The sequence below is a fragment of the Astatotilapia calliptera genome, chromosome 13, assembly GCF_964374335.1.
Source record: "Astatotilapia calliptera chromosome 13, fAstCal68.1, whole genome shotgun sequence".
NCBI lineage: Eukaryota > Metazoa > Chordata > Actinopteri > Cichliformes > Cichlidae > Astatotilapia > Astatotilapia calliptera.
Window position 1 is genome coordinate 8,706,933 of NC_137434.1, and position 20,161 is coordinate 8,727,093.

At 41.0% G+C, this 20,161-nt stretch overlaps 1 protein-coding gene across 1 annotated transcript in view; it reads left to right on the forward strand.

Annotated features, from left to right (window-relative positions):
* The window catches only part of wdr11 (WD repeat domain 11), a 62,335-nt gene that overhangs the window by 15,024 nt on the left and 27,150 nt on the right, over positions 1 to 20,161 (forward strand). Inside the window, exons 10-12 of the mRNA XM_026189428.2 lie at positions 1,288 to 1,464; positions 15,663 to 15,747; positions 18,625 to 18,731. Of these exons, the coding sequence (XP_026045213.2) occupies positions 1,288 to 1,464; positions 15,663 to 15,747; positions 18,625 to 18,731 (369 nt within the window). The remainder of the gene's footprint in view (positions 1 to 1,287; positions 1,465 to 15,662; positions 15,748 to 18,624; positions 18,732 to 20,161) is intronic.

Sequence of the window (20,161 nt, forward strand, 5' to 3'; positions counted from 1 at the left end):
AGCTGGTAACTAGAAAACCATTTTTCCTTTGTTGCAATCTATGGTAGGCACAGTGTTGTTTGTTTGGGTTTTTTTTTGTTTTGTTTTATTTGTAGTTATAATAATATAAGATTAGAATCTAACTCCAAGCTGAAAGACAAAACATCTCCAGTGTAAAGAAATCAAGAAAACCAAATGAATTATTTAACAAGTGCTAATGACAATTTAAGGTTTGTTCCTCGGGGAATACTAAAGCTCTCCAGCAGATACACAGATAAAGATGAATTATTCGTTCACAGTGTATTAAAATGCGCAGTCTGATGTGCAGTAATGAAATTATTTTAAGCGAATCGCCTTCACATCTATGTCTCAGTCTGTGATTTTAAAGTATTGAAGAAACTTGCTGTTACTTATCTCGTACACCCGTTCTCTGATAACACGAGTGTGGTGTCTTACTATTGGAATGCTTCCTCAGCTACCTCAGAGACCTTTACGTCATTACTCCAGTGCTGGCTGCCAGTCGTGACACTCGCATTACCGAGGGCCCACCCACATCCCAACAAAATGTTTTCTTGATATTTAAAATTGATTGTTGATTAAAATTGATGAGGGCACTAGCTACTCTTTGCCTTTAGTGCTTTAACATACCACTAAATTCTTATGATAATTACAGCTGCTCAGCCTGATAACTAAGTCCACAGCTCATTGAAATAACCAATATTAGTTCTTTTCTATTGCCTCCAGCTGTAGTTGCATTGTGTACAACGTTTCCACTTCAGACAAACATGTGCTTTGTTTTAGATCAGTAAGGCCAAGTTGAAATTTGTATTCAAAAGTTCTTACAAGTACGAGGTGTCTACAGTCTTGATTTGGGATGATTTACTTCCTGCACAGTATTCAAACACTATTTGTTTCACATAATGTAGCATCTTGTTATTGCAGTTCACTTGTTGATGTTGCTGCTCTCAAGAAGCTTCTGTTTATATTTGGTTTATATTTTTTTGACTTTTTGTTTATTTTGCTTGTGTTTATTTCTTCGTTGAACATATTCATACAGATGGTAGCACCCACTGTTGCTGTCTATGCATTATACAGTGATTGATTTACAGAATGACAGCCTTCCCTCTACATATGAGCTGTATAAGATAGAATACAATGGTGACAGTGATAATGAAAGAAAGTCTTGATTTTGGTTAGATTTTCCTAACCTGTTGTTATTTCATTATTTAAGGAGCAAATAAGAGATAGTTTTTCACATTATGTCCAACTTAACACTTGACGTCTTGTCTTTTTTTTTTCCATCTCCAGGTCAGACCTTGATAGCCGGTGAGACTCTTCCTACATCTTCCCACCAGCAAGAAGTCCAGCTGAAGTTCCTGCTAACCGGTTTGCTGTCTGGTCTGCCACTGCCACCATTTGCCATCCGAATGTGTCCACCTCTTACCACCAAAAATATCAACCACTATCAACCCCTTCTGGCTGTAGGTAGGTAATAGGAAACCAGTTACTCACAGTCACGCAATTCTGCAAAACTTTATGACAAATGAGCCACTACCACTGGCATATGAGGTTTCTGTTTTTCTGGGGGGGGGGGAAACAAAAACTATTGATTTGTTATATCATTATTTAATCATTAACAACCACGTAACAGTAAATTTTACTGGACGTTGGTAAATTCTGCAGAAACTGTAAATGCAGCGAATTCTAGTCTAAATGTCCTGTTTTTGTTGAACTGTATACGTTCGATTTGCTTTCTTTTGAGTTCACATTGGCAGTCCTACAAGTCCACAAAAGATTTCAACACAGTACTGCTACTGTTTTATCATCATTACCTACTGTTATTGACAAGTCCTTGATACACAACCAAGTGAATTAGATGTCAAAGCATTTGTAAATTAATGGTGGCAAAACATTTAAACATTGACTGTATTGTGAGTAATTGTCAAGCTGGGTAAGTTAATGTTGACGAGCACTTTGGTATTTGAGACAGAGTTCGCGGCCCACTGAGGAGCGAAAAAGAACTTTGGTTCTATTATTCGGGGACATATTCTTCCTTTGTAGCTTTTGTTCATTTTTTTTAAAACGCTTCTGTAACTCAAACCGGATTCACCTTTGGTTACCTTGGAAACCAGTGCTGCGTTTTTCAAACCTCCCGTCTCTGTGTGAAGATGCATGTTGACTGCAGACGATAATTAAACATCATCGAAACTGGAATGGTAAGAAGAAAACAAGCTTTCTTTAGTTCATTTAATTTGTAATTGATGTTCTATAGCGTGGAGGGCTTTACCGTAGAAGTGCATAAAAGTGGCATAAATAGTTTTATTTTTTATGTATTCTTTTCTAAATGTGGTTCCTTTCCAAGCGGCAGTTATTTAAAAAGAAAATGGATAGAAGGCCTATGTATTGTTTCTCTGTTTACTATTTACCTGGATTAGCTTTCTTATTGCTACTTACAAAAATCTTTTCATTATTAGGTTTTGTTTTTTTCAATTATAAAGGTCAGATGAATTTTCATTGACATGTTTAGGTGATGATTTTTAATGCAATTGCCGTTGTTGCTGCAGTGTTTTAGCATTTTACCGTCTTTATTATTTCTGTTTGTTTATGCCAGAGGGGATTTAAAGATGGAGGAATGCCTGATAGAAGACTCACACCAACAAAAAAAACCAGATATAATTCACGGATGTAAGTTCTTTAACGAATATTTACTGTGTGTAAAATTTCCATCTCTGCTTCTTCTGTTGGCATTTAGTAGCTAAAGACATTTTATTGTAATGTCATTACAAAAGGGCTCAACAGCAGTTGTAACACTTAAAGTGATCTTATTTTGGCCCCAGTGCACTGATTGCATCCCACAGATAACTCGCATTTCCTTAAAGCAGCTAATACTTAAAGAAAAAGCTCTTATTCACTATTATTATTATTCACAGAATCTTAAGTGATAGTTGTTATATACCGCTTTATACTACAGACTAGAGACCAGTGTGTACCTGCCTATATTTATAAGGCGTCCAGAATGAGTAGTAATATATATAATATTGTGATTTCAGAACCCCTGAGAACTGCCCTGAGCAATAAATTCCACAATCCGACTGTGCCATTTTTTTTCTTCTGTTTTTTAAGACAGAAAGCCCCTTATTCAGTTCGTTTCGGATGTAGCTGCTGCTACTGTCAGGTACGGGCACAGACATTCTTTTAGTTTTATAGAAAATTTCAAAAGGTTATCAAAAGATAATTGACTTAATGTTTCACTTCTACCATGCCCAGTTTTTCTGTGCGTCAGGAGACCTCTTCCTGTGTGATTTGCTAATCTTACTACACTATTATGACTGGCTTTTTTTTTTAAATTGTCCATCTCTGTTTGCTTCACAGAACCACAGCTGAAAATATCCGGACAGACCTCATGATGAGTGTGATGATGTTTTCAGTGAATAACAGCTGGATCAGTCTATCCACACTCTAGAGAAACAGCATTGCTGTAACCAATGTGGGAAAGTTCCCTGTATTTATGAGATTGGAATTGTTATCACCTTATTCACACAGAGGCTCAGCCTCACAAGTGTAGCAAGTGTGCCAAATGCTTCCACTGCTTGTATTTTTCAAACTCTGAGTTAATAAAGAAAATACATTTCAGTTCAGGTTTATTGATATAGCACCAAATCACAATAACAGTCACTGCAAAGTGATTTACACAGTAAGGTAAAGACCCTACAGCATTCTGGAGAAAACCCAGACATTCAAATGACCCCCTATGTGCAAAGACTGCGTGAAGGTGGGCTGGAGAAACCTCTCTGAGCAGAACCAGGCTCAGAGAGGGGCAGCCATCTGTCGTGACTGGTTGGGGCGGGGGGGCAGGAAAAAAAAAAAACAAAGCATAGGGAGACAGGCAAAACACAGACTGAGAGAGAAAGAAGATGAAAAAGTAATGACATCTTGCAGTGGTAAATAAACAACAACAACAGAAAATCGTGAATCCCCAATGTGGGATAATAATATTTTCATTCCATTCTAAACACCTGGAAAGGGAAAAGAGGTGAATGGAGAAGTGCTCAGTGTGTCACAATGTAGCATATCACAGCTGTCCCACAGCAGCCTGAGCCAACTGCAGCGTGATTAAGGGGATAGTTCAGTGTCACCTGTTCCAATCTGAACTATAATCTTTATCAAAAAGGAAAGTTTTAAGTCTGTTCTTACATAGAGAGAGAGAGTGTCTGTCTCCCAAATCCAAACTGTGAGATGGCTCCACAGGGGAGGGACCTGATAGCTGAAGCCTCTGCCTCAGCTATCAGGCTGAGGCAATTCTACTTTTATTCTACTATCCAAGGAATCACGAGTAAGTCTGCTGTCTGAGAGCGAAGTGCTTGGCTAAGAAAGGACAATGAGGTTTTTAAGATATGATGAGACCTGATAGTTCATGAGAAGGATTTAAAGTTCAATTCTGGATTTAACAGGAAAAAATATCTGAGAGAAATATGATCCTTCTCTCTTGTCCCTGTATTAACTGGAGGCTTTTTATGGAACTTTTAGAACAACCTGACGATAATAATGAATTACAATAGTCTAATTGTAATTGATTAGCCTAGAAGTCATGAATGAACTAGGTTTACGGCATCACTCTCAGTCTTACATATTTGCTTAATATGCTCATTGAAGGACATGTCCTGATCAAAAGTGACCTGAAGATAAGCACAAACTAGCACAAAATATGCATGTCACCTCACTGTTGCATGTTTAAGCAGATAGCAGCAGCTATATATATACAGCTATATATATACAGCAGCAGCTATTTATATATATATATATATATATATATATATATATATATATATATATATATATATATATATATATATATATATATATATATATATATATATATATATATATATATATATATATATATAAATAAAATATTCTTCGAGACCCAACATCCACAATGACGACGAAACAACTAGTAGCGCAGTGTTCCAACATTCAAAAGAAGGGACTGCTCTCACAGCTAGAGATTGACGAGGTACAACACAAATGCTACGGCAAGGAGGAGTCAGGACGCCAGGTCAGGGGGGCGATATCATCACCCCCACCCGAGATTGGGTACATAGCCCCAAGTGCGATAGGAGAGTTGAGTGCGAGAGGAACTGACCTGAAAAATAGGATCACGGCCAAGCTTGAAACCTGGATCCCCCGTAGCCGGTTACCAAGATTACGTGAAGTACCCTCAGAAGGTCTGCTAGATGATGTTAATGCAGCACTACGGGCAATACCTACAACCACGATTACCAACACTAACAAGCTGATCTACAATACGGCAGCAGTGATCAGTGAGATGCTTGGCTACAAGTTGAACAGCCACAAGGGGCAGTACCCTCCATGGAGAAGGAGGCTGGAGGGCAAGATCAAAGTAGCACGGAGGGAGGTTAGCCAACTAACGGAGTTGCAGAAAGGTGCGACAAATAAGGTGCCTAAGAAATACAGCAAGCTGTCCATACCTGAGGCCTTGGAAACTGCCAAGCAAAGACTCACAGCCTTGGCCAGCCGCTTGAGGAGGTACACCAGAGAGATAGAAGGCAGGAGAATAAACCAGCTGTTCTCCACAGAACCAGCAAAGGTGTACTCTCAGTGGCAAGGGAACAATAAGAGAACAGCACCACCAAGGCTGGAGACGGAGCAATACTGGAAGAGCATATGGGAGAAGGACGCAACCCATAACGGCAATGCTCAGTGGCTAGTGGATCTGAGGGCAGACCACAGCGACCTCCCTGAACAGGGTCCAGTAACCATCACAGTGGCAGATATCCAAGAAAGGGTCTCCAGTATGAAGAGTTGGACAGCACCAGGGCCCGACATGGTTCACGCCTACTGGCTAAAGAAGCTGACTGCACTCCACGAGCGTCTGGCAGCACAAATGAACCAGCTGCTAGTTAACGAGAGACACCCGGAATGGCTAACCAAAGGTCGGACGGTCCTGATCCCCAAGGACCCCAAGAAGGGACCGGTCCCCTCCAACTACCGACCGATAACCTGCCTCAGTACTACATGGAAGCTCCTGTCAGGCATCATATCGGCTAAGATGAACAGGCACATGGGTCAATACATGAGCGGGACACAGAAAGGGATTGGCAAGAATACCAGAGGCGCAAAACACCAGCTACTGGTAGACAGAACAGTCAGCCGAGACTGCAAGACCAGACTGACCAACCTGTGCACTGCCTGGATTGATTACAAGAAGGCCTATGACTCAATGCCCCACAGCTGGATACTGGAATGCCTAGAATTGTACAAGATCAATGGGACCCTAAGAGCCTTCATCAGGAACTCAATGGGGATGTGGCGTACAACACTAGAGGCCAACTCCAAGCCCATAGCACAAGTCACCATCAAGTGCAGGATCTACCAAGGAGATGCTCTGTCCCCACTGCTGTTCTGCATAGGCCTGAACCCCCTCAGTGAGATCATTAACAAGACTGGCTACGGATACCGACTACATAATGGAGCAGTTGTCAGCCACCTCCTGTACATGGATGACATCAAGCTGTATGCCAAGAGTGAACGAGACATCGATTCACTGATCCACACTACCAGGGTATACAGCAATGACATTGGAATGTCATTCGGACTGGAGAAGTGTAGTCGGATGGTAACAAAGAGAGGGAAGGTAGTCAGAACTGAGGGGATTGAACTACCAGAAGGCAACATTGCAGACATAGAGGACAGTTACAAGTACCTGGGGATCCCGCAGGCGAATGGGAACCATGAAGAGGCCGCTAGAAAAGCTGCAACCACCAAGTACCTGCAGAGGGTCAGGCAAGTCCTGAGGAGTCAGCTGAATGGTAAGAACAAGATCCGGGCCATCAACACGTACGCCCTGCCCGTGATCAGGTACCCTGCTGGGATAATAGGCTGGCCAAAGGAGGAGATAGAAGCCACTGACATAAAGACAAGAAAGCTCCTTACCATGCATGGAGGGTTTCACCCCAAGTCCAGCACCCTGAGGCTGTACGCTAAGCGGAAGGAAGGGGGCCGGGGACTGGTGAGTGTCAGCACCACAGTCCAGGATGAGACAACGAACATCCAAGAATACATTGGGAAGATGGCCCCAACTGACCGAGTGCTCAGTGAATACCTCAGGCAGCAGAAACCCAAGAAAGAGGAGGGAGACGAGGAACCATCATGGAAGGACAGGCCCCTGCACGGTATGTACCACCGGCAGATAGAGGAGGTGGCTGATATCCAGAAATCCTACCAGTGGCTGGACAAAGCTGGACTGAAAGACAGCACAGAGGCACTAATCATGGCAGCACAAGAACAAGCTCTGAGCACAAGATCCATAGAGGCTGGGGTCTATCACACCAGGCAAGACCCCAGGTGCAGGCTGTGTAAAGATGCCCCAGAGACAATCCAGCACATAACAACAAGGTGCAAGATGCTAGCAGGCAAGGCATACATGGAACGCCATAACCAAGTGGCCGGCATAGTGTACAGGAACATCTGCGCCGAGTATAATCTGGAAGTCCCGAGGTCAAAATGGGAGATGCCCCCAAGGGTGGTGGAGAATGACCGAGCTAAGATCCTGTGGGACTTCCAGATACAGACGGACAAAATGGTGGTGGCTAACCAACCGGACATAGTGGTGGTAGACAAACAGAAGAAGACGGCCGTAGTGATTGATGTAGCGGTTCCGAATGACAGCAACATCAGGAAGAAGGAACACGAGAAGCTGGAGAAATACCAAGGGCTCAGAGAAGAGCTCGAGAGGATGTGGAGGGTGACGGTAACGGTGGTCCCCGTGGTAATTGGAGCACTAGGTGCGGTGACTCCCAAGCTAGGCGAGTGGCTCCAGCAGATCCCGGGAATAACATCGGAGATCTCTGTCCAGAAGAGCGCAGTCCTGGGAACAGCTAAGATACTGCGCAGGACCCTCAAGCTCCCAGGCCTCTGGTAGAGGACCCGAGCTTGAAGGATAAACCGCCCGCAGGGGCGTGCTGGGTGTTTTTTTGTTTTTTTATATATATATATATATATATATACACTCAACAAAAATATAAACGCAACACCTTTGTTACTGCTCCCATTCCCCATGGGATGGACGTAGAGACCTAAAATTCATTCCAGATACACAATATAACCATCCCTCCCAAACAGTGGTCACAAATCAGTCCAAATGTGTGGTAGTGGGCACATCTGCTATATTGAGATAATCCATCCCACCTCACAGGTGTGCCACATCAGGATGCTGATCTGACATCATGAGTAGTGCACAGGTGTACCTCAGACTGCCCACAACAAAAGGCCACCCTGGAATGTGCAGATTTTTGCGCTATTGGGGGTCTGGGGACCCAGAACCGGTCAGTATCTGGTGTGACCACCATTTGCCTCATGCAGTGCAACACATCGTCGCATGGAGTCTATCAGATTGTCAATTGTGGCCTGTGGAATGTTGGTCCACTCCACTTCAATGGCTGTGCGAGGTTGTTGGATATTCGTGGGAACTCGTACACGCTGTCGTATACGCCGGTCAAGCACATCCCGAACATGCTCAATGGGTGACATGTCCGGTGAGTATGCTGGCCATGCAAGAACTGGGACATTCTCAGCTGCCATCTGCCCTGAACAATGTGAACCATGATTCATCCGTGAAGCGCACACCTCTCCAACGTGCCAGACGCCATCGAATGTGAGCATTTGCCCACACAAGTCTGTTACGGCGACGAGCTGGAGTCAGGTCAGGACCCCGATGAGGACGACGGGCATGCAGTTGAGCGTCCCTGAGACGGTTTCTGACCGTTTGTGCAGAAATTGTTTGATTGTGCAAACCAATTGTTCCAGCAGCTGTCTGGGTGGCTGGTCTCAGACGATCTTGGAGGTGAACCTGCTGGATGTGGAGGTCCTGGGCTGTTGTGGTTACACGAGGTCTGCGGTTGTGAGGCCGGTTGGATGTGCTGCCATATTCTCTGAAACGCCTGTGGAGACGGCTTATGGTTGAGAAATGAACATTCAATGCACGGGCGACAGATCTGGTTGACATTCCTGCTGTCAGCATGCCAATTGCACGCTCCCTCATTGCTTGTGCCATTTTGCTGTGAGACAAAACTGCACATTCCAGGGTGGCCTTTTGTTGTGGGCAGTCTGAGGTACACCTGTGCACTACTCATGATGTCAGATCAGCATCCTGATGTGGCACACCTGTGAGGTGGGATGGATTATCTCAATATAGCAGATGTGCCCACTACCACACATTTGGACTGATTTGTGACCACTGTTTGGGAGGGATGGTTATATTGTGTATCTGGAATGAATTTTAGGTCTCTACGTCCGTCCCATGGTGAATGGGAGCAGTAACAAAGGTGTTGCGTTTATATTTTTGTTGAGTGTGTGTGTGTGTGTGTATGTATGTATGTATGTATGTATGTGTGTGTATATATATATATATATATATATATATATATATATATATATATATATATATATATATATATATATATATATATATATATATATATATATATATATATATATATAATTTTTTTTTTTTTTTTTTTTTTAATTTCTCTTCTTGTTCAAGAGTGGCTTGTAGCCTAAAAAGGGGGGAAATGGACTTATAAAATGAGTAATATCAAACAGTGAAGATTTTATTTGTTGTTCCCAACAGCTTAAGAATCTCCATTAAACGATTGGCTGCAAAATACAATAAAATAAAATGAAGTCCCACCGATAGCAACAGTGCAATTTCAGCTTTAGATGTGGTGTCTGGAGAAATTATAGTTTCTAGCTGTGTAGGAAAGCCAATTAAGACGAGGCTAACTCTAACAGATAAATAGATAGTTAAGGCAATGCATTTACATAGTGCTTTTCTAATCTTATTGATCAGTGAAATGTATAGAGGTGCACTGCCAGCAGTTTGATTTCTAAAAGAATGCCAAGTGGAAGACACAAATGGATGTTTATCAGCAACTGTTTGGCTCGCCGCACAGAAGGGTTCGTTTTTGTTTTTATGTTTATTAAATTTGACTCATCTATGCCGTTCTTGCCGTCGTGTGTAACTACCACAGATCTGTTTGAGGAAAAGCCTGGTTGGATTTTATCAAAGTTTGTTTGTAAATATCCAGTGAGTGAAGAATGCTTTAGAGGGAGATGAGATGAAATGATTATGCAGCTATAAGCTGCAGCTGCGCATTTTAATTTCATGCACATCGACACTCTTTGTTAACGCTCTAGGGTTTTGTTTTTTTTTCCCCCCAGTTGACTCAAAAAATATATAAACATAAATTTGATTCCGTTTGTCACCTTAAGAGTTTTTGCTGCAAAGTTAAACACACACAAAAATGAACGCTATTCAAATTGTCATCATTTTTTTTTGTCCCTAACAGGAAATTAACAGAGCTGATATGAAGCCAAGCAAGTTAAACAGGTCTTTATTTCAAATGGCAACACAATCTCAAGTTTGAGCTGGAAAAAAAAACTCAAAATTGATTTTTTTCAAATGAAGTGCATGTCAGGATTTGTGAATATGCAATATCATTGCTGTAATTTATGTCCTTGAGGCAGACGGTGAGTAAGCAGCGGGCCATCAAATTCTACTGTGCGGTCTCTGTAAACGATGGCACAAGGCATAGACTTAATCTGAAGTATCATCCTCTGTTATTACTCTCCTAAGACAGCTGCCAGGCAAAAGCGAGAGAGAGAGAGAGAGAGAGAGAGAAGCAGTCAAAGTTTGGATTTATTAGTTTTAGATCGGCATAGCAATTTTGTTTTCCCTCACTACAGTAATGATACATAAAATTATGAAAGTCTAAATTTGAAGGGGAAATTAAGAGCAGGATTGTGTTTTTTTTCCCCTCATTTTGCCATTGCTTTTCATGTGTGTAGACATGCGCGCACACACACTCGTGGTTCTGTGCCAAATTCCATTTTAAGTCTAGGCAGGCTGCTTTTCGCTCCCTGTTGCAGCAAACCTTCAGTTTAGTTGTCAGGCTGAAAAATAGGCTACACTTTGTCCCCTGACATTGGACACATAAATTAATCATACCTTAAAGATACATTGCCTCCTTCATACCTACAGACAGGCAGATGAATAATAATACCTTCAAGCTCTACGTCTTACAACCATTTTCTTGGTCTGTTTACTTTTGCTATACACCCGTCAGGTCCACAGTTATGGAAGACAGAACTTTCTTAAGTTCACTGCACATTATCGCCTAATTAGTGCAATAGTTCTAAAAGAGCTAAGGGGAAAACCTAAAACTGTTAATAGCAAATTGTCTTAGGTGTGTGTGTGTTTTTGTTAAGGAGTGAAATGAATGAAGAGGTAGCAATAGTAGAAAAACTGACCCTCCCTCCCCAATTTAACAAGGGATTGGAGTGGCTGCTCGTCCTGCTGCAGATGGTGTGGGGTGACTTGGCACAGCTGGCTCTCGGTAGCATTTTGAATCTAAAGCTAGAACAGGATGATTAGGTTTTCTTTGCACATCATTTGGCAAGTCCCCGTTGTCATCTTGCACGGTCAAGTAGTTAAACAGTCTCTAGCTGCATTATTGAAATGTGTCTTTTGTTCCACTTCCAGTGAAATGCCTTGTGAATAATAAGTTTGAAGGTCTGGCTAATTACACCGAGGATTTAGAAGGAGAATCGCAATCTCCGCTGAAAGGTGGAGGCAGCGTCCAGATAATTCAGAAGCTGAAGTATGTTTAATTAAAATGGTATCTTGAGGCTAATGCGTGTCATTTATAGCCACTTTATTTTATTAGTACAGTTAGAGGGAATGTGCACACAAAGTACAAGTTACAATAATATTAAATATTGCATTTGGAGAGTTGGAGCCTGTTACTCGCTGTGTCATTGCGCTCAGATTACTGTAATGTCTTAACTAATGTCATATATACAATTCCTGTATGCAAATACAAAGCACTAAACAGTCTGTCTCGAGTCAAGATCTCACTGTCAAGATTTTTTCAATCTACAGTTTTATTTTATCTTTTTGTGTCTGTTTTCTAATATATTTTACTGTTTCCTGTTGTAAAGTACTTTGTGAATTTGAAATGTGCTTAATAAATAAACTTTTTAAACTTACTTTACCTACTTACGCTATCATCAAATGCAAAACGAGTCAAGGTTACGTTGTCTTGATGCGCGCTCAACCATCCAGGTAAGTAAATCCCCAGGTTGTTTCTGTTTACGAGTCGTTTCTGTTCATCTTGACGCAGCGTTTTCAGTGGGAGAAATGTTTCGTCACTCATCCAAGTGACTTCTTCTGTCTCAGCTGACTGCAGGCTTCCCCAACCTTATAAACAGTACATTTGCACAATAACTGAAACCAGTCCACTGAATGAACAATGGGCTGTGAGGTCAGTTCCTTGATCATTAATGATCAATGAGTCAAAGTTACAGTAGCATTTCTCACCTCCTCAGTATTGCTGCCACGGTTGGCACTGGGGCAGGTATTCTAGGGGGTGTTGGTATATTTTACCTGATCAGTAAATCCAGATTGATTCACGCATGAGTGCTTGGCACATGCAGTATCATTTTCTTGGCCTCTGTTCCAGTCGGCATTCGGCTTCTCCCTAATGTGTGCACAAGTTAAAGAGGAGAAACACTGAGTTCTCAGTTATGAGACACTAGTCAGGGGAACAGCTAAGGATACAGACTTTTTACACTTTCTATTAGTGCAATTAAAGCAGGAGATGCACCTACTGCTGATGGTGTGAAAGCACTGAGGTTTGAAATTGCCTTCCACAGTTTCATCACAGTTAGACAAAGTGCAGGGATTCCCAACTCTGTTTTCTTCATTTCCGTCTCTCACTTTCCCCTCTGCCAGTCTTTTTTGCTCTTGTTCTCCTCTCTTAGGAAAGGTTACAGAAGCTCTGCACCCAAGGAGCTTCCCAAAATCACTGCTGTCTGGTCTCCTGTTTAAAGAGTTGTAAGCCTTGGGGGATCTGACAGCTCCATTACTGATAGGTACAAGGCCCACACCCTTCTTATTCAGTGGCTTGTACAAACACTGACAGACTGATATCCCTCCCAGCCTTCTAATATTTATTTATCCACACTTTCCTGACAGCTACACTCCACTGTGTGGTTTGAACCAGAGAAAATGGATGATTTAAATAAAGTATCAATAAAGCAAAATCTAAATTTATCAATAACAAATATACAAAATAAAGCTACTGTGCTTCAGAAAGCAAAGCAATTATCGGATTGATGGATTTTAATTATCAGCTCCAGTGGCCTGTCAGAGAGGAATCGGGATTGTAGCCCACAAAAGAATCCATTCAAAGCTTCCACTTTATGTCTCTTTTCTTTTTCTATCTTTCCCCCTTCTCATAATTTGTTGGGTTCATTTGCAGATGGAGTTCAGATCTGTCATCACTTGGTATTGAAACATTAATTTTTGGATTAGCATAAAATGATTTCTGGTACTCTCAAGGAATTCATGAGGTTAAATGGGAAGGTGCAAGAATCTGTCTAAATACGCTATTAATGAAATATTTTGCTGCACATTCTATACCAGCAATAAAAAAAAGAATACTATAGTATATTACATGAAAATGACATAAAATGCCAGTATGATGACACAAAACTAAAATATTTTTTTAGCTTGTACCTGGCTGAATGTTTTGCATCGTCCCCACTGATCCCAACTCTTCACTGTGATAACATCTGAATGACCATTTGTTCAGGACTGTGTGCTATGTTGCTGAATGCTAAAATGTTTTCCAATGACTTTTAATGCATTTGGCTGATCTGAGCCTTGACCTTGTTGCTGTGTTGAAATCCTCAGTAAACGCTAGCGAGGCTGTATCGCCAAGTACTATCCATGCCCAAGCCAAAACCGAATGTTTAAAGGATGAAGTTTTGATTAAAATTAATGATTCATTTTTGTAATAGTTAACTCCCGTGGTCTTTTTGATAAAGGTTAATTTATGGTTTATCAGTTTATTTTATTACAGGACAAATAAATAGAACTGACAACCCAAGACATACAAACTCTGAGATATTCTTATTATTTTAGTCTCGATAGAAACTGCAAGGCCGACACTACCACTAGCACTATAGAAATAGCTGGTCAGAAAACATCGTATTTGTATTCTACATGAAATAAACAATAGTGTGGTCTTATTGAGCAAGTGCTAGAGGAGACGTATACACTCTCATGTTTGTGTGGTTAATATGAGACTACAGCCAGTTGTTGGTTAACTGTGCATAAACACTGGGACTAGGAAAGACAGCTTGCTTGGCTGGCCTTTCTGCAGGCATGCTCACTAATATATTTCTTGAAGGAGCGACTTCTTTCAGTTTTGTTCTTCCAGTGACCTTGCCAAGCAGCTAAAGCATTGGAGTCATTATGCTGAGCCAAGAAGTGTATTCCAGATCCACATAAAACAACAACTTGACATTTTTACATGTGTTTTTAATAGATTAACAATCTCTGAAGCTATAAGGTGATAATTTGCGAGGTACAGAGCCTGACTAATCTTGCATAAAGTAAACAAACACTGGCTGTGAGGAATCACGCTGCAGGAATGTCATCTCCACTCAGTCCTTCCCTGTTCAAATCCTGCTGAAGCATCTTTGTGCCCACACTACATGCCATCTATTAGCAGCACCAGGAGAAGGAAGAGGATACACAAACACCCATGCCACACTGCCTATCACCGATTCCAGATGTTTTGTCAGCATGTGATCATAGTCACTGTGGTCACAGTCAATATAATTGCAAAAACTAAATGTGTTTCTGCACCTGCAGAAGGAATGCCCCAGACCCAGTTAAATGCTTTCCAGGCATCATTAAACTTGAGTCTTCATTAGATATTAGATGCACCGCAGAGTTTGGGTTTTTTAAATAATAGTTTGTCATTCCTGATTGTTTTCAAACTACTTGGTAGTTTTTCATAGTCTATGGTTTAAAGCAAAGAGTGCAAATAAAGGATATTATTGCATATCGTTAGCTTCATAGCATAAGTGCCTAAGTCATTGACTTAGTCAAATGACTTAGGCACTTATGCTATGAAGCTAACGATATATAGGAAAATGAAATTGGGTTTTTTGCATATGTACAATAGGCATGATGCCATTCCACTTTGTAAATTAAGCTAAGGTGGGATATAGAGGCTTTAGAACTTAAACTTGTTCACATCCTTAGAAGATGCAAATGATTCAAAGTGACGACTCAGTTGTCTTAGTTTGATTTTTTTTGTGTATGAATTTATGTCAGGGCAAAAAAAACATTTCTTGTATTTGCTCAAAAAATGTTTTTTTTGGGGTTTTTTTTTTTTTTTTAGCTGCATAAGCAAACCTCAGAAAATCACATTTAAAAGTGCAATATGAGTATGAACAAATGTTTTTAAAAAAAGTTTGAGTTTGTGGGAGTGTCGACTGTCACTTGCGGTATTTAATCAGGTAAAGTTTAGGGATGGATCGAGCTGTTGTGTCGTTTTCAGCAGCAGATGAAACTGATGTTCTCAGGCTGTGAGCTGAATGACACAGGGTTTGATGTGTTGCCTCTTTCCACACCTACTGCAGTGACAGGGAACACAGGGGTGTCACACTGACACATCGTGTCTCTGATACTGCTGGAGGCTAGATGCTGCTATGATATGTAACTCTGGCTTGTGACCTTTCTTCCTCTCTGCATCAGCCTGGCTCGTATGTCTTACTCCCTGCTCTCTGTTTCCGTTTGTTCTGCTTAGGCACGAGCAACGGGTCTGTGCTGGTCTACAACCTAACGAGTGGACTTCTCCACAAAGAACTCAGCGTTCACTCATGTGAAGTCAGGTAAGACTATTGTTTCTGTTATTGTGTACAAATTTTTATTCTTATTTTTTTACACTTCAACAGTTCAGTCTCAGTAATGAGCAAGTATATGAAGTCATGGCAGTCTTTAGCTGAAACATCAGCTTAAATGGCATGTTAGACAAATCCCAGGAGCCAGTCAGCTTGAGGTGGATTCAGGCAATTCACTGTCACACAATTAATGTCAACCCATTTTTTTTTTTTTTACGAGAAATCATTCCCTATTTGGTTTATATGTTTTTTTTCAAGTATTTATTAGAGTGAGGTGGTTTAACTAAGTACAATAACCAAATCTTGAAAAAAAAAAAAAAGTGATTTATTGGTTTCCCACTGCCATTTACAGTAATTTACTTATTTGAGGGAGAAACTCAACACCAGTATTCAGACATGTTGTGGCACCCTTAGCTCTGAACACACACCAATCCCTGAAGTTTAAGCAGTTAATTAATTAGGCTGTCAATCACAGATCAAAGGGGCAGTTCAGGAAAGAGCAGTAATCTAAATTAGGAAGCTTCTTCCCTCTGTTATTAACTATGCATTTTAACCAGGAAAGTGATCATTAAAAACAGATGCAGTAAGAAGCTGTTGACATTTCTGCTAATTGGAACTCAAAAACTACAAACACAATAAAAAGCTAGAATAAAACAGTAAAACGTTTTTTGTTTTGTTTTTTCTGTTGTATTTTTCCTTGTTGTCAGTGGCGTAGCGGTTAATGCATTTGTCTTACATGGGAAAGATTCTCAGTTCAATTGACAAACCCAGCCTCAGGAGGAGGGTCACAAGCTAGTGGACTTCTAATACCTGTCCCAAGCTTGGATAAATGGGAGCGTTGCGTCAGGAAGGTCATCCGGTGTAAAATCTGTGCCAGATCAAACGTGTGGATCCATCCACTCTTGCGACCTCTTGGGAAATAAGGGAGCTGCTGAAAAGACCTCGTCCTTCTGTTTTGTTGTTGTTGTTGGTGTAACAGAGAAATCCAGGGAGGGAGAAAGCAGTGCGTTGTCTGCATTCGTGTATGTCTCTGTGCCTTCTCAGAAAGAGATATAAAACTGTAAGACTGGTTACACATTAGGCAGAACGCTTGCTGGGCTGAATCCACATCACATATCATTTTACATATTTATAAGGGCACCATTCAGTCATGTCGAATTCATATCAAGTAAGTGTTCAGGCTGTTTATTCTAATTAGGAGACAGATTGGGGTGATGTTCTTGACTAAAATCTGACTGTGTTTCAGTGCAGTTTTCCTATTCTTTTAACTCATTTGTCCTAATGCACTTCTTCAGATCTGGATAGCGATACATGCTGTATCTTCAAATGTACAAGATGTGATCAAAACTGTCCTTGAATTGGTCTATAAAAATCAAAAACCATACCAGATTTAAATTTTGCCAGTCCTCTGTGCCTGTGTTTTCAACACAGTGGCTGTTTTTTTAATGTTTACATCACTCGGTGTAAGTCCCATTCTGACACTTTTACCTCTGTGATGCACTTTGGATCTCCTCCAGTGTGCCACTGAACCTGAAATCTGAGCTGGGCAAGCGGCGAGTGAATGTGCTGGCGCGGCCAAAAAACTTTTCAGTGTACTGCGTGCCAGCACACGATCGTACGAGTCACAGTTCAGGTGATTTGTGCTGAATGTTTTCCGCCTGGTTGCCTCAGAATATAAAACAGAACTCATTGTTAGTCACACAGTGAAGGACTAATTCACGATGCATAAATTTATGCATATTGACAAGATGACGAGCACGCTCCTGGTCCCATTCCTAACCTGCTCCGCAGGTAACAGCCACACTGGAATAAAGGCCCTATCTTTATTTACAGTCTTTGTGTAGAAAGCTGCCCCACAATGCAACCGCCAGACATCAGCACAGAGCCAACTGTGCTTCATTAGTTAGCATTCTCTAATGAGCAGCAAAACTATTTGACCAGGATTAATTAAGCACAAGATTGAATCAATTAATACTGTTAAGAGATTGATTGGGAGCAAACACCATCCGTTCAAGCAGAGCCAGGGTTTCTTTAATGAGAGAAGTTGGTATCCACAAATACAAAACTTCAGCAAAGTTTAATGAGCTGCGCAACATGAGCAGAAGTTACTTGAAACGCCTTCTGTGTATGTAAGGATTAAAGGGAGAAATGAGGCAGTGGCTTTTTCTGCCTGGTTACTGGTGACTGAGAGTTTGCTCTTCAGCAGTGACACTCAGGATTCATGTCTTCATCCGCTTGTAATTTGTCTCCTTAAACACTGCTCTGCGCTCTCAGCATACAATATGTATTCCGTTGACCTGTCCGCTGCTTAAATACGTTTGCTCGTATTAAACAGATCTCATAGATGTTTCCCCCTGTGCATTTTTTTTTATCATATAAATAGATATTTTCTTCTCTCTTCATATACAGACACAGGTGGAACACAGTGCAGTGCTGTGATGTACAATCTTAGGTTTAAAGCTGTGTGTTTTATGAGTTTGGGAGAGGAGAGATGCTTTATGTAGATGAGTCCAGCAGCCGTTGCCCTGCACAGCCATGCCGAAAGAAGCCCAGTTTCTCAGCATCTCATTTACATTTAGTGGGGAAATCGACTAATTAATCATGTGGCTATTTACCATCTCATTACTGTGGAGTTTGTGCTCCCTCCACTGGGCCAGCTTCTTCGAAAAATATCCTAATCTCACACTCTCTAGCTTCATTTTGCTCCTTCCCGATCTGTTTTGGGCTTTAACGAAACCCATCTACCTCACACCACGCTTGGATGTATTAATGGGAATGTTTTACAGCTAGGCTGCATCTGTTAGATGGCACTATTTTTTTTTTTTAGTTTAACTAAAAATCTTGTGTGTGCATTGATTTATTTCACAGGGGGATAGAATGGGTGAGTCTTACCAGTTTCCTGTCTTTTGCCACTTCTGCACCCAACAACATGGGGCTGGTGCGAAATGAACTGCAGCATGTCGACCTGCCTACTGGTGAGAGACACACACGCACATATTATCATCTATACCTGAGGGTACCAACCACAACTTTTGTATTATCCTTTGTTCTTTAGAGTTTTCCTTTGGCTTTCTGCACCCTTACCAACACAAAAAAAAGAGACTTCAGTCTCTGTCGCTCTGACTTTCTCTTTTATCTGTCTCTCTTTGTCTGTGTGGTTCTCAAAGAGACACTTCCATTTTCCCTCCAGGGAATACTTGCACACTATCCAAATTAAGGTCCAAACTAAACAGTGTTAGGGCACCACCTAAGGAAGTTTAGCTCTGAAAGTGAGATCCATCATGATTTCTTACATGTCTATAGAATTATTGTGTTTCTGCCTCCCACAGGAGTGGAAATGGGAAATGCTAGATTTTCTGAGCTGAAAGAAAGCAGGATTTCTCTGTAACCTCGGGTGATGAGGAAAAGTATGTTTAATGGCTTCAGTGGAACTTTAAAAAATATGTGTTGTTGTTACTTCTTTTTAAAATATTAGAAAATCAGACACAATTTTTAGATGCAAAGAACTGATGAGAACTTTCCTCTTTTCCATAAGTCGTTTCTGCTTTGGTCAAATATTTCCAATTCCTCCAGGTTTTTTTTTATGGCTGCAATAAAAAGAATTATGGTCACTATGGTGGTTCATTTACTGAGCCTTTGCCCTGTGTTCATTAGGACAATGGCAAAGCAAGCACGACACTTTATTAACTGTCTTAAGCACCAGCATCGTCAAAGTTAATAGTCTGTGACATTACGTTTGGTTACAATACCACACGCCATTCAACACACTTTTTCATTCAGTTGTTCTTTAATACAAATTTAAAGACAGGTGACAAATTAAAGGAAAGGTGCTGGGTCACCTTGTGCTGCCAGAATAGCATCAATGTGTCTTAGCATTTATTCTACGTCTCTGGATTTAAGAGGTTTAAAGAGACGCAGAGAAAAGAAAAAAAATCAATGTGTATGTGGACACCGTTGTGTAACGTGTCAGTGTAACAATTCACAAAGACCACATTTATATTGACCTCAAAGGCTGTAGCATATGGTTCACAATGACATGCTTGAAGAAACCACATCACTCGTGACAGAGTTTGAAACAAGGGTTTTTCCTTTAATTTGTCATCCACCTGTACATGCTGGAGGTGCAGACAGGATCTTTAGCCTTCGCTGTCCAGGTTTACATCTCTGTTGTGCAGTTTAGTCCGTCATATTATGGAAAATATGTTCTGTTTGGCTGTCTTACCAAGAATTAGATGGAAAAGATCAATGCTAATTTCATCTGTTTAGCCTAGCATGGCGCTAGGTTCATGAGGAAAACGGCTCCCTAAGACCAATGAAATTATAAAAACATACCGTTCTCTAACTCAGCTCATCTTATTTACCGATTACAACCTAAACTTCTACAAAAGCTCAATGCACATGTGTT